Below are 14,079 nucleotides of genomic sequence, written 5' to 3' on the forward strand. Positions count from 1 at the left end.
CAGAACACTGGACCCGCAAGCCATGGAGGCTCCCTCGTGGCTCGCTTGCTCCGCATTCAAAGTCCAGATCCGTCTGATGGGCGAGTCTAGACCACTGACCTGCGCCCATAGGCAAGGGAGCTGGGAAAGCAGACCTTTCTTGCTTCTGCTGTGGGAGATAGGCTGCACCTCCCTCCGAGATGCGGAGGGTGGGGGATCTTCAAGCAGGAGAAAGACCTTGATCCTGACATCCCAGACTCCTCAGGGTCCACTCCAGGGAGTGGAAATTGAAGGTCTAAGATCATTCTTATAAGAAGTTTGGAGCGGGAGGAAAAGATAGGCATTCAACCAAGGGAACAGCAAAACCCAAGGATATTTTTTTTCTCTTCTTTTTTTCTTTTCTTTTGGGTAAGATTAAGGGACCTTAATAGCAGTTTCCTAGAGGAGAAGAACCAAGAAAATGCCTTGACACGACAAAAGGAGCTGGCACTCCTATCCACGGGTACGGCAGCAGGACATGACTGTCCGAGGACGAGAGACCTCTGGACAAAGGACAATGCCTCCGAAACAGACGAGCAAGACGCATCACCAATGACTCTTCAAAGGTTTCGGTTGTCTGTTGCCTTTAATTAAACTCTAAATAGAGAACATATTCTTCTATGATTATAAAACGGAAATGTCTATGAACAAAATAGATAACTTTTTGGCAAATGCCTAGGAAAGGATGGTGTCAGTCAAGTTCATCCAAGGCATTGAGCAGCAGCATCTACGCAGCCAGGGCATGGTCAGTGTTTGGGGACGGAGGTAAATATCCGTAATCCATGCATCCCTTTGATTTCTTCTTTCAGCGCCTAAGCAAGGAGGAGAGCATCACTGTTTTGCACTTGACACTGAGCAGTCTCTATGAGTGTCTGTATACAGCTGTCTCCATGGGAGGCCCTGCCCGTGCTTTGTCTGGGCAGTTTTGCCTTTTTTTTTTTTTTTTTTAGAAAATAGTTTATTTTTTTAAATTAATGCCTAAGGAGGCTCAAAAATCTAAAGTTATAGAAAGGCATGCAGTGAGGTTTCCCCCGACACCTGCCCTCCACCACCCTCCATTCCCACCTCTGTCCCCAAATGAGAGAAGTGGTGTCAGTTTCTTGTGTGTCTTTGCAATGATTGCAAAATACAAGTTTAAGCTAATATGAATACATATCCACCCCGCTACCTTTTAATAACACACATGGTAGCATGTCAGACACGTTGGTCTACACTTCCCCTTCTCCACTAGCCATCGGAGATCTTAACTGTGTACTGCTGGTGGGCCTACCAATTTGCCAGGGATATGGGTAGCCATGTGCCTCTGGCCCAACCTGATTGGTCCAGGGGTGACACATGACCCAAACTGGGCCAATCAGAACCTCTGCTGGGATTTTTCCGTGTGGAGCCTTGTCTGTTGGGTCACTATCCTTGAACAATGCTGGGGGCTGTGTTCTCCAGCAAACAGAGAAAGCCCATCTCCAGTAGGAGAAAATGAGGCCAACACTCAGAAGCTAAAAGCTCAGAGAGGGGGAGAGAGAGAACATGAAAAAGAACAAGCAAAAGAACTTGCTTAAGACCCTGAATCTAGATATGCCACAAACTATGTAATTTAATTACATGGGCCAGCTAATTCCCTTTGTTTGCTTTTGCTACCTTACAACAACAACAAAAATTCTTAACACATGTGGATAGGTTTATAGGGCTAAGGATCCTTAGAGACAGACACTCCAATCCTATCCCTTTCTTTGACTAAAAAAAAAAAAGAAAAAAGACACAGAATCTACCCCCCATTTACACTCAGCAAGAGAGGAACAGAATTAGGATGAGAACTTGATGTTCTGGCAACTCCTCATTCCCCTGGGGCTCCTGTCCAGCCCTGATGCCAGGAGCTGCCGTGTGCTAGGAGCCAGAGAACTGCCCGACTCTCTCCCTATTCACCTGCAACCCCCTCAACTCTGCAGACAACAGAAATGCCCTGGGAAAAGAAGCCTCATGTCATGGGGGGGGGGGCGGGGAAGGGAACACAGCCCCCTGGGCCACAAGCTCTTTGCTTTCTGCAGGCACAGAATGCCCCCTAAAGGCTGTCCCCATGCCTGTGCTTGGGCTGTCGCCAGGGCCACAATCCTTAAAGCCTCCTTGGCTAGGTGTGGGCCCAGCCACCCTTTACAAGGAAGGCCTTGACCCCCTCATGCCCTGTGTACTTAGCCCTCCCAGTGCCTTCTTCCAGCTCTCCTGTAGGCTTCCAAGGTCACCCAGGTCACAGTATCTCCCAGCTACAGAGGGCCTTAAGGGTCACGTGGGTCACTTCACAGTTGAGGTCCTGGTAGGGAAGTGACTTAGCCATAGGCCCACAGTTTATAAGATGTCATTTGGGTAAACATTTCTCAGCGCCCGCTATTGTGCTGGGGTCACGGGTGCAAAAGGCATGGAAAAGGATGAAAAAGACAAAGGGAAATAATACAAGGGCACAGAAAATGGACATGGCGGACAGTGACAGGCGCTGCCGGACCCTGAGGCCACGACCGCTGCTGTGGGTGTTCATGGGAGGGGGGTCAGCCTGCCTTGGCTGTTCATGGAGTGGGGCAGCTGGGAGTGGGACGGGCAGAGAGGGCAAGCACCAAGCCCGGGAGGGAAGGCTGGGAACCTGTCACATTTCATGGCCGGGAGCGGGGGCAGGCGGCTGGCTGTGAGTCAGGAGCAGGCAGCGAGAGACGGACGGAGGCAGGCCACAGAGAGGAGAGTGGGTCTGGACTTCCTGGGCCATCAGGGCACCGCTGCAGGGCGCTGGGGCGGGCGGGAGGCACAGGCGGAGGCACCTTCCGGTGGCAGGTAAAGAGGCAACAGATAGCAAAGAGGCCAGAGAGGGAAGAGGACTGGTACTGCCTGAATGCCTTCCACATGCATCACGAGGCCGGGCACGTGCGGCCAACACCTCCTGTGATCTCTGCACACTGAGGCTTGGGTCCTGCTGAGAAGCAGACAGCCAGGGGGAGCCAGCTTCCTCCAGCACAAAAGGGAACTCAGTGCTCACTTCTCTCCCTGTGGCTGTTCTCCAGCGTGGGAATAGGATGGATGGCAACCCTGGGGCCTGTCCCAAAGTCAAAACCAGTGACTATTCCAGAAGAGAAGGCTGATGAACCCCGGGAGCTGAAAGAGGCCAGGCTATGCATCGGCAGGGTCCCCGAGGAGCGGCATGTTCCTGCTGAGGGTGGAGCAAGTGTGAGTCGTGACAGAGGGGACGCCCTGTCCCTGGGGAATCAGGCAGCGACTGTCTGACAGTAGTGGATTCCAGTAACAGATGGACCAGGTAGCCTTTGCAGGGCCTTTGGGGCCTGAAAGTCTCGTTCTATTAGGGTGACTAAGCAAGATCAATGAGGAAAGCTTCACCCCAGCCCAGGGCCACCAGGACCCCACCTGACAGCCTGGGCATCCAGAGCGACCAACCATCACCCTCCCACAGCTGCTGACTCGGCACGCACGGAGCGGAAGCTGGGCTGTGGAGTCTGCTCCCCTCTCCTTCACTCCACTGCTAGGCCGGCCTCCTCCTCCATGACAGCCCCTGGGAAACGTGATTCCCAACACCTCAAAGAGGCGGGCAGCGAACTCCGGGTCCAGCTCAGCCCCCCTGCAGGCCAAATGACTTGCTCTTGAAGACGCTGCCTTCTGTTGCTCCCACGATTCCCCCATAGCCAACACCTGCAAATGCAACCCGTGGAAAAGGCCCGGGAGTGCACAAATCCCTTGAGGCATGTGTACCGGAGCCCTAGCAGCTTGCTGTGGCTAATGAGGGCCCCCGCTCAGGGTCAGGCTCCGGCTCAGCGGGAACCTGGCTGTGGATCCACATGGCCTGCCCGCGGGCTCGCTATGGTGGCCGGCAGTGCTTGGGGGGGCCAAGCGTGGCTGCTGGGGTGCCCCGGGTGACAAGTACACTAGGGCCAGCAGGGGCGTTCTCTGAAACAGGAGCGTGTGCAGCCACCAAACATTTCCGTTGTCTGTAAGCCAATAACCACACCAGGCCAGCTCTCCGTACTGTCTGCAAACGCTCCACAAAGACCGGTTGAGCTCCTTTAGGGGCCACTGGCCAGGTGTGGGGACACAGAGTGGACAGAACAGACCCAGAGCTGGCCCATGTGAGCTCGGCTTCCTAGGGCCCCGCCAGTCAGCACACAGGGCTCTCCTGCTCCGAGGGTGCCGGGGGAAGTCTGAGTGCTGCAGGGGTCCAAAGGAAGCCCTGAGCCCACGATGATGTGGGGGACATTGCCCCCAACCCAGAGAATGGCTGCCTTCCCCCCAGACATGGTGCAGGCTCTGCGCAATGCTGTGGACAAGGATGACAATGGTGACGGCTGCTGACATTTACCAAGGGCTACGAGCTGTCAGACAGCGTTCGCAGTGCCACACGTGTGCTCTACCACTAATCTGCAAAACAGCCTTTTGAGGCAAGTACTATTTCTCTCCTTGGTGACAGATTAGAAAACCGAGGCACAGGGAGGTTTAGTAAGTTGCTCAAGGTCACAAAGCTAGAAAGCAGCACAGTCCACATGTGTAGTGCAGGCAGACAGACTCCAGAACCTGCATCCGTAACCCCTTGCAACGGCAGCCCCAGCCCAGGGGATGGGCTCAAATTCACAGCGCCCCTAGCGGCCCAGGCACACCAGGCAGCCAGGGGAATTCTAGGGACAAAACCCCAAGTCCTACCAGTTAGGGATGATTTGGGCCTGTCAGGGCCTCCCTGTCTTGCCTCCGCTCCCACCCCTGAGATCACATGGGACTAGAAGCACTTGGAGGGAGCAGAGTAGCCCTCCCACCCCAGACGCCCCAGTGGGCCCGCAGCACACCATATGGCCGTAGGTGTCCACGCACACGTGAAAGACTGGGCTCCATGAGGAAGTCAAAGATGGATCCGAAAGCGAACAGCCCACAGAGGAATGATGGGGCCAAGGGACAGTCAGCAGGGACATAAGTATCTAGGACGAGAGGCAGAGAATGCTGGAGGAGGGTGCGGGGACATCCATTCCCTGCCAGGCAGGTGGGGGGGGCAGCATTTTGAGCTGGGTGCCAGAGAGGAAGGGCACCCAGGCAGGAGGGCTGATCTGGGCAAAGGTCCAGAGCCACAGACAGAACAACAGGCAGGGGCCAAGGGAAGCTTCATTCGGAGAAGGGTGGGGAAAGGCCTGGAACAGCAGTCTGGGACATCTGAACTAGAGACACAAGGGGCCACGGAGGGATTCTCATGACCAGAGCTGTGCTGGACAAAAATGAAACTAGCTAGCTCCCAATGTACAAGACCTTCCAGAATAATGTCAGACATACCTGCTGCGGGGGGTGACTTTGCAGATACAGCCTAGGGGCCCAGCCTGGTATAAATTCCAAGTAAAATAAGCACAGATCATTGAATAAACTGGACCTTAGTCTGGTTAAATCTGATGTTCCAGACTCCCAATATCCTGCCTCTGGGTCTGGGGCAGGTGGAGCAATTCTCAATCATGCCGTGCCTCAATTTACACATCTGTAAAGGAGTCCAAAGGGACGCTAAAAATAAAAATCTTCAAATCTATAAAAATATCTGTTTTTTAGTACCCATATGTTTACAAATATATATGGTAAACATTGGTAGCATTATACAAAGAAATAGAGAAGGAAATGCAAAATAACTATTGGGTGGCTTGTTTTCAATTCTGAATAAAATTCCTATTTGCCCACAGTCTGATTCCAGATAAGTTCCATATTATATTTTTCTCAGGTCTTGAATGCTGTCTGCATGAGCCTTATTCTTTCCTCCGGCTGACAGTTAAATATCATCCCTGCTCGTCAGGCTCTTTCAGGACACTGGGGACCAATGGCAACAGAGCCGTGTTGCTTCTACTGACCTGATTTACCATCTGGTGCTGCTGGACAGTTCTCTTCTCCTTAAATTCTTCTGACTCGATCCGGATTTCATACATCGCCCCACAGCCTCCTGAAATAAACATGACTCAAAGTGTTTCAATTATTAGCTTACGGCAGCCACCGTCCCATATGTCCTCAAAGTACCGTACAATCCAAAGAAGGTCTGAATATTCTTGTTCAGCACAAAGTTGCTAACATGGTGAGAAAAACCTCACGGCTGACGACTGGACCACATGCTCCCCGCGGGGCTGCCTCGGTCCAAAATGTGCTTTTCCTTTTGCAAGCCAGATGCACTCACCCAGGATTATGCCTGTGGGGCACGGAAGAGAAGGCACAGAGCATGGAAGGCCTAGGAAATGTCAGTTTGCCTTGTGTTTTTGTTGATAAGCCAAGAAACCCCATGGAAGAGGGATGGGTGAGGCCGAATTTCCGTGTTCAGCCTTCTAAAGGAGTGGCAATCAGTCTTTTTTTTTTTTTTTTAAGATTTTTAAGTTTATTTATTGACAGACAGAGATAACAAGTAGGTAGAGAGGCAGGCAGAGAGAGGAGGAGGAAGCAGGCTCCCTGCCGAGCAGGGAGCCCAATTCGGGGCTCGATCCCAGGACCACCGGGATCATGACCCAAGCCGAAGGCAGAGGCTTTAACCCACTGAGCCACCCAGGCGCCCTGGCAATCAGTCTTTTTAAAAATGCAAAAACACACTAAAGTTTGGTTTGAAAAAACCTGTATAATACTAACACAAAGAAAAGACAGGAATGGAAGCAGGAGAAAGGAACATAGCAGGACAATGGAGGCCATAGACATGGTGGCCATGGAGCTGCGTGGGTCTCTTTCTCTTTTTAAAGATTTTATTTACTTATTTGACAGAAAGAGAGAGAGAGCACAAGCGGGGGGAGCAGCAGAGGGAGAGGGAGAAGCAGGCTCCCTGCTGAGCTGCGAGCCCAACGTGGGGCTCGATCCCAGGATCCTGAGGTCAGGACCTGAGCCAAAGGCAGACGCTTCACCGACTGCACCACCCAGGTGCCCCTGCACGGGGCTCTCTTTAGACCCTCCTGGTCTGTGAGCAGCCTCAAGGGTCTCATCCTGGGCTTCCATGGGGCAGGAATAGCTTTCTGGTAGAGCTGTCAAGGCAGACAGACCCTGTGGTGGACACATCCACCTACACCCACATGGTTGGGAAGCTTGTGCCGATGACCGATGAAGTGTGCTGTTCTAGCATGAACCAATGTGGGCAAGAGACAACACGTCCCCTGTGCTCAGAGCACCCAGCCAGTTTGTGAGAAGTGCAAGTTACTCAGCAGACTTTATGCATACCAGCAATATGAGCTTTGCTTAACCAAGCTTCCTGGCCTTGATTCCCTTTCCACACTCCATCCAGGGTGAGGCAGACCCAGACCAAAGGTCAAGTTCCAGCTCTGCCTGACCCAGGTCTGGCGGGGGGCAGGTATAGGACTAGGAAGGTCAAGGCCTCAGAGCTGGGACATCACAGAGGGGGCTCGCCTGACCTCCCCTACCAACGGGTCTTTGGATTGATGAATTTGTCTGAAGTTTCCCATAAAAACTACTTTCTAAACTTTCTCCCAATGCTTGCAGAGGTTAGGTTCTCAGAGAAGCAGTGAGCCCCCATGGCAATGCAGGGTTCCACACATGTGACTGGACAAAGGTCCTGTCCTCCTGGCCTGTGGGTGCAGAACTCACCTCCCCAGACTGTGCCTAACATGCAGCCAGTCTGAATTTCTGAGGCACCTGGGGCTGGCAACTGGACTTAGGACAGAGTCTGCCCGTGTCCCCCTGTGTCCTGGTGCTGGTTCCAGTTCTGCCACCTCCTCCCTGGGAGGGCCTGGGCAGGTTCTCTGGCCTTTCTGGGCTTGGCTCCTCGTGGGGAAAGTAAGGAAGTTATTTTCAAAAGGATAAAATCCTTCTGAGGTCTGCTCCAGCTCACCTTCCAGAAAAATGTGGAGAAAGTAAAGTAATGTTCATCTTCAAATCAAATTAAAGACTGTGGACCTGAGCCCCAGGGTGACTGAGAGGGACCTCATCCGACCCAGGCCAGGCTAACAGCCACGAGTCCTCCCAGCCAGGCCTTATCCCCACACACAGTTTCCCTCTGACGCTTTCACGTCCCCACCTCCACGCCATCAGCTGGGAAAGGCTGAATTCCATCTGTCCAAAAGCCACATGTATTGAGAAGCCGCTGATGATGAATGCGCTCTGCCCAGCCCCCTGCCCCCTGCAGAGGGCAAAATCCCCGTGGAAAAGAGGACAGAAAAACCTCACCTGAAATGTCAGTGACTTTGATAGCTGTAGCTCCAGGAAACTTTTCTTTGAGTATTTGGGTCACTTTGAGCTCCCCCTCAGTTTGCGAGGCAAACATCCGCCGGCCACAGTGAAGAGGAAGCTGCCGGAGAAAAGAGAAGAGTCATCGCCCAGCAAGACGATGGCACCCCCCAGGCCAGGCCAGGCCATGGTGCAGGCCTACCCGCCACTGCCCTGCCAGCCAGGGCCCAGGCCCCCCAGCAGCTTGGCCATGGGCTCCATTCCAGGCACTGTGTGGCATCGCATGCCCACTGACGCTCCCTAAGACCCAGAATTTGGGGAGTTAGTGGAGGTAGGGAGTGGAACTGTAAATTACACTTTGACTCCAGACACAAGACAACTCAACAGATCTTTGAATCCCTCACGATAATGCTGTGAGAGACACCATCATGATGTCAGTTTTGGAGGCAAAGAAATGGGGGGACTAAAGCAAGGGCTAAGGTTAGGTTCACTGGTGAGATGGGGAGCCAGAGCCTGGGAAACCCGCCTCAGACGTGCCTCCAAGGCCGGCGTGCCACCGACCACACACTGCTGAAACCAGACGCCACCTGTCCTTTAGGCCTGATTCACATTCCACACCCTCCAGCGGGATGTGGCCTTGTGACCTACTGCTCAGTAAGCCAGCTACACTCTGTGACATGTACCAATCCTTACTGGGGAGAAGTAGCAGAATTCTACTAAATTACCTGAAGGAGAAATATTTTTAGGTTATTTACCATTGGTAACAACACTCCGCCTGCCCCCAGTGGGTACCATAGGGAGCCAGTGCTTCTGAGGGGGACATCTCCAACCTTGTGGGATGAAGAGCAAAAAACCAGATCTGCAGCCCTTTGACTGGGCTAAGCACATGCTGAAAGGGAGACTAACAAGAGAGCTTGGCAGGCCTTGAATGTCCAGCTAAAGATTTTGGAGTTTATTAGGCCTCTTTGTGCCGAAGTCACCTGCACAAAACAGTGCCTTTTGAAGCTAGCCCAGATGAGAGGTATTATTACAAACGGAGTAGACTGGGCCAGGGACTGGAGGGGGATGGCAGGTGGGACACAGTACTGTTCATCTGTGCTGGTGCTGAACGTACCATCCCTTCACCCTTTAGTCCCGCCTGTCCTCAGGCCATTCCTGAAGGCCTAGAGCAGGGTCCTGTGTCAGAGACTCTCAAAGCACCTTCTTCTTCTTTTTTAAGTAGGCTCCACACCCAGCGTGGAGCCGAACGCAGGGCTTGAACTCACCACCCTGAGTTCAAGAAATGAGCTGAGATCAAGAGTTGGACACCTGACCAAGCCACCTGTGCCCCCTGAAGCACCTTCTTTAAAATGATCCGTGCACTGGCTCTTTCACCAGCTGGTTTCAAAGGCCCAGACTGAGTCTACCCTGTTACTGCAGCCTTCCAAAGCTGGGCGAGGACAGGCCCTCCAGGAGACGTGATGGATGGCTGAACGAATGAACAAATGAACAAGCAGAATGAGCACAGCACGCAGGGCATGCCTGCTTGCACCTGCAAAGAAGTCGCCGTTTCAGCAGGCAGCTGAAATGCAGGTCAGAAAAATGATCTGGAGTGAGACGGAGGGACAGAAACTTGATGTTGTGGGCCTGGCTAAGACTGGGCTGGAGGAGGGGGGAAGATGGAGCCTCTTCTGAGGACAGAGCATTGGAGGGGCAAGGGCAGAGGGTAACCAGGTGGCAGGCAGAAGCAGTAAATGCTAAGGGCTGAGGGTACTTAACATTGCTGATTCCTTGGGAGGTCTTTCCTCCATTTTAGCTGATCTGCAGGCAGCGGCCTTTACACGAGCAATCTACTGACAAAATCCCTAGAACCCCGACTGTCCGCGCGGAGAGTCACCAGCTCTTCATACTTCGCGGAGGCAGGTTCAAGAGCGGCAAGAGAGAAGGAAGAACGGGAGAGCAAAGTGGATGAAGCGAGGAAAGTATAATCAGGGAGGAGAGAAAATTCGGAGAGCGCGTGGCGAGTGCCCTCTGCTGGGCTTTTACTCAGGCGTGTGGGGCTTGCAGAGGGTTAAGGTCCCAGAGTCTGGGAGGACTTGCCCAAAGCCCAGACCCTCGCACTCTCTGGCAGGCACGCCAGGACGGCGACCTGGGACTGCCGTGTCTCCGGCTCAGTACGTCCACACCGCTCTCTCCGCGCCCGCCGAATCAACTGTTTCCATGTCTGTTCCCCTCGCCCTCCACCTCCACCGGCTCGGGAGCTCCGCCAGCGCGCGCCGGGGCCTGACACTTCTCGGAGCCCCGCAGCCCGGGTCCACGGAAGGACCCAACCCACGAGGAATGAATGAGAGAAGGGAAGGGGAGGGCCCCAGACCCGGCGCCGCGCTCTCCGCGAGCCCGTCCTCCAGCCTCTACCGGCCCCGCGGCCCCTCCGCAGCTCCCGCCAGGGAACCACAGCCCGGCCCCGCCCGCGCTCACCCCGCGTATCCCGCGGAGCAGCGGCGCCACCACGGCCGGGCTCCACGCCGCCATGCCCGGCCGCCGCGGCCCGCCGCCCGAGGTCGCCGCGTCCCCTGAGAGGCGCGGAGCCGGGGCCGGAAGCCGCCGCCGCCGAGGGCGAGGCCGCCCCCTGTCGCCCGGAGGTCGCGAGCCGCCCGGTTCCAGCTCCCGCCCGGTCCTTCCGAGGAGGGGCGCCTCCTCGGAACCTGCTGCTCCGCCAGTCTGCCCGGCCCGGTCCGCGCCGCGCTCCGCCAGCCTCCAGGGGTCGTTCCACCGGCGGGCTCTTCTTGTCCAGCCGGGGGACGCCCGGGGTTCTCGGCCCTCCGATCTGAGTTGCTCACACCCCAATGCCCCTCTCGCCCTAGGAAGGACATGTCCCTTCCCATCCCCACCGCCGGCAACCTGGCTTCCAAACTGGGGAATGTGGGTTTCTCCCTCCGGAACAGGGGGGCCGTGGAGGGACTTAAAGCAGGGGAGTCGTTTTCAGATTTGCGTTTTAGAAAGATCGGGCTCCTGAGAAGAGGAGGGACTGTAGGTGGGCTGACACTGGAGATGAGGACAGAAGTTCTGGGGCTGCCGCGATGGTCCGGGTGAGATGTGAGGTCACAGCGACAGCTGGGACAGCAGGGATGGAGGAGTGGATCTGGATACTTGGGAGGGGAAGGGAACGGAGTGACTGGACTGGGCGGCGAGGCTGAGGAAGTTGTCTGGTGTGGACAGTGCGATGGGTGGAGGAGGGCGAAGTTTGGAGTGAAAGGGGCCAACAAACTCGGTTTGGGTTTTGCCTGAGTTTAAGGTGTCTGCAGAGAAGTAGACTGGAGCGGCAGACCGTGGAGTCCTGAGAATGTAGTGGAAGCTGCCGGCTGGAGGACAGGTATGATTATCCAGCCAGCCTGCCCCACCTCTGGACTGATTCACACAGACCTCAAGGTCTCATGCCCTTTCTCTCTCAGGCAGTATATTTTAGCAGTCTGGTAAACCCTGCAGACTTCCCCAGTTCTTGCTACTGCATTCCGGCCTGTGCAGTCACCATGTTCAGTATGTTCATCCACACGTGGGACAGGCCTACAGTTGCCCTTATAGTGATCACCTAGATATATGCTCATTCGTTCCAGTACTGAGTGACTTGTGTTTTGGGTCTCATAATTTCTCCTTTGGATTACTCTAGTAACCTCTCTCACATTTTTTTGTTTCATTCCTTAAACATCATCGTTGCTAGGATTAGGGATAATTTGGTAACTTTTCATTTTTCTTCTCAGGAGTAATTAAAACTACCAAAAATATTTTACCTGCTGTGTAGTAGCAAACCTTTCCCTCCTCATACCACCAAGGTTCAGAGGAGGTCGACCTATCTTCCCCTCTGAGAGTGGTCACATGATCCAGGTCATGGCCCGTCAGGCACCCATTGGTTTGGGTTGGTCACATGATCTGAGCCAGCCCAGGTGGAGTTGCTCTAGAGACTTGTCTGTCACTAGGGAAGAGAAATGGTCCTTTGCCACCGGCTGCCATCTTTGTAATCATGTGCACAGCACCCATTTAGAAATGAAGTAGATCCAGAAGTTGTTGGGAGACAGATGCTGGACACTGTAGGGTGCCAGAAATAAGCACTAAAGTAATTTTAGTTGGTTAGTGGGTTTGTTACTTGTAAGACACCCACGTTAAACTCACTGATTTGTATCGGACGAATTCCTCTTTTGGTGAAAATTGGTACTTTTGCTTATCTTCAACCTTTCTCTTCTTCCTAGTTTCACGATGGCTTACATTATTATTGTTATTTTGGACCAACACTCTGCCCTAGTATCCTCCCCTTCCCATCTCCACACTGCTATCAGAGCCATCTGAAGTGAAAACGTGTCCATTATTTGCTTATCTAAAATCCTTCTAACCCTTCATCACCTACTGGCAAAAACCCAAGTTCTTTCATATGATTTAACCCCCACCTACCTGTCCAGCAGACATCCATCCTTCAGTAATATTGGACGGCTGGTGCCTCCTTGTGCCATCTATGTTACAAGCTTGCTTATGTGGTTACCCATCTTCTAAGCCAGCTCAAGCCTTGTCTTCTCCAGGCAGCCACCTCTGATTGCCCCACAGTAAACTTAGGGGCCCACAACTTGTGCAGAACTTTGGTTGCACATATGGCAACCGGAGAACTCTACCAATTTACATGGGTGTCTCTTTTTCAGAGGTCCCTGAGCTCCACCCCAGGCTCTAGATTTAGTTAGTCCTCTTTGTCAGCTGCCCAGCCTGGAATAGAACAAAAAGTGCACACACTAGGATTACTGAACAGAGTTGAAAAGTAGTTTAGCCATTCTAGCTCCAGAGTGTGAATTTGAACCTTTTTAGGAAAGGATTTACAGAACAATCTCAGCAATTCTGGGTTTCCAAATTAGTTTCAACTCAACATTTCAAGTGTAACTTTTTATGATAGAAGCAAATAAAAGGCCAGTTTTGTTATGATTGAAAAGTATAGTAGCTTTAGTCCCAGGAAATGGGTCTATCCCTTCTGCATTTTACCTTTTTTTGCTCTGAACTTGAGATTCTCTTATCTTCGCTTATATTAGTCCATGGTCACTCATATTTACATCTGAGCTAATTGCAAGAAAACTCCTTCAGGAGGGTCTCTTTGGATACATTTTTTTTTTTTTAACCTCATAGGTATAAATTGCAGTCATTTTGTTTTATAGAGCCTCCTGGCACTCGTCAGCACACAGAATTTTCCAGATGCATCCCAGAGGAAAACACTGGTCTCACTATGAACTAGCTATTTGAAGTCAGAGCATCTGTGCCACCTTCTGAAAAACATTGGAAAATTCTTAACATACTTCGGTTACCGCCCCCTTTGCAGGTGGCTGTAAGGATTAAATAAGACAACCCGCTGAAGGACTCCCCTGAACAGGCAAGTCCCCTAAAGAAGTGGTATTCAAAGCACTCATCAAAGAACCTGTGGTATTCAAAGAACCTGACCAGAATCTGAATCAATAACTGACTTCCTTCACTTAGCAAGTACGCTACCAAAAAATGTCAGTTGAACTGAACAGTGTGCCCAGAAACTTACATTCTAGTGCCAACTCCTTTATCTTTTCGCAGAGTGAGAACAAAAAGTTCAGGGAAGGAGCCAGTCCAAGTTTTTCGAATATCCAGCATGAATTTTGCTGTGAACCCTAAACCTCCATGTAAAATTCAGCAAGTTGCCCAGCCTCTGTAGCAGCCAGGACAGAGGTATGTGTCCTAGGATCTACCAAATCTGAGGCACCCATGTTTTTATTTTTCTTTATTTTTGTCACCCATGTATATTTTTTTATTAGGAAGACACAGGAAAGGAAGAGTTTTAGGTAAAATTCTTTATTCTGGTCAGGGCTGATGCATCTGGCTTTTGGGAGGTGCTGACCCAGAGACTGACATCTAGTGGCCAACAATAATGGTGCAGGCAGT

General features: G+C 52.5%; 1 protein-coding gene across 2 annotated transcripts; it reads right to left on the bottom strand.

Moving 5' to 3' along the window:
• Positions 1-585: 585 nt before the first annotated feature.
• Positions 586-10,752, bottom strand: BOLA3 (bolA family member 3). Of its 2 annotated transcripts, XM_080812638.1 has the most exons (4): positions 10,624-10,752; positions 8,167-8,287; positions 5,871-5,959; positions 586-830 (listed from the first exon to the last, which is right to left on the bottom strand). In XM_080812638.1, exons 1-4 carry the CDS (start codon positions 10,675-10,677, stop codon positions 765-767), a joined length of 330 nt encoding a protein of 109 aa, XP_080668764.1. In that variant the 5' UTR covers positions 10,678-10,752; the 3' UTR covers positions 586-764. The 2 variants fall into 2 exon arrangements, with proteins under 2 accessions (XP_080668764.1, XP_080668765.1); XM_080812639.1 differs by lacking the exon at positions 5,871-5,959.
• Between the last annotated feature and the right edge of the window lie 3,327 nt (positions 10,753-14,079).

This window comes from Martes martes, assembly GCF_963455335.1.
Source record: "Martes martes genome assembly, chromosome: 9".
NCBI classification, from domain to species: domain Eukaryota; kingdom Metazoa; phylum Chordata; class Mammalia; order Carnivora; family Mustelidae; genus Martes; species Martes martes.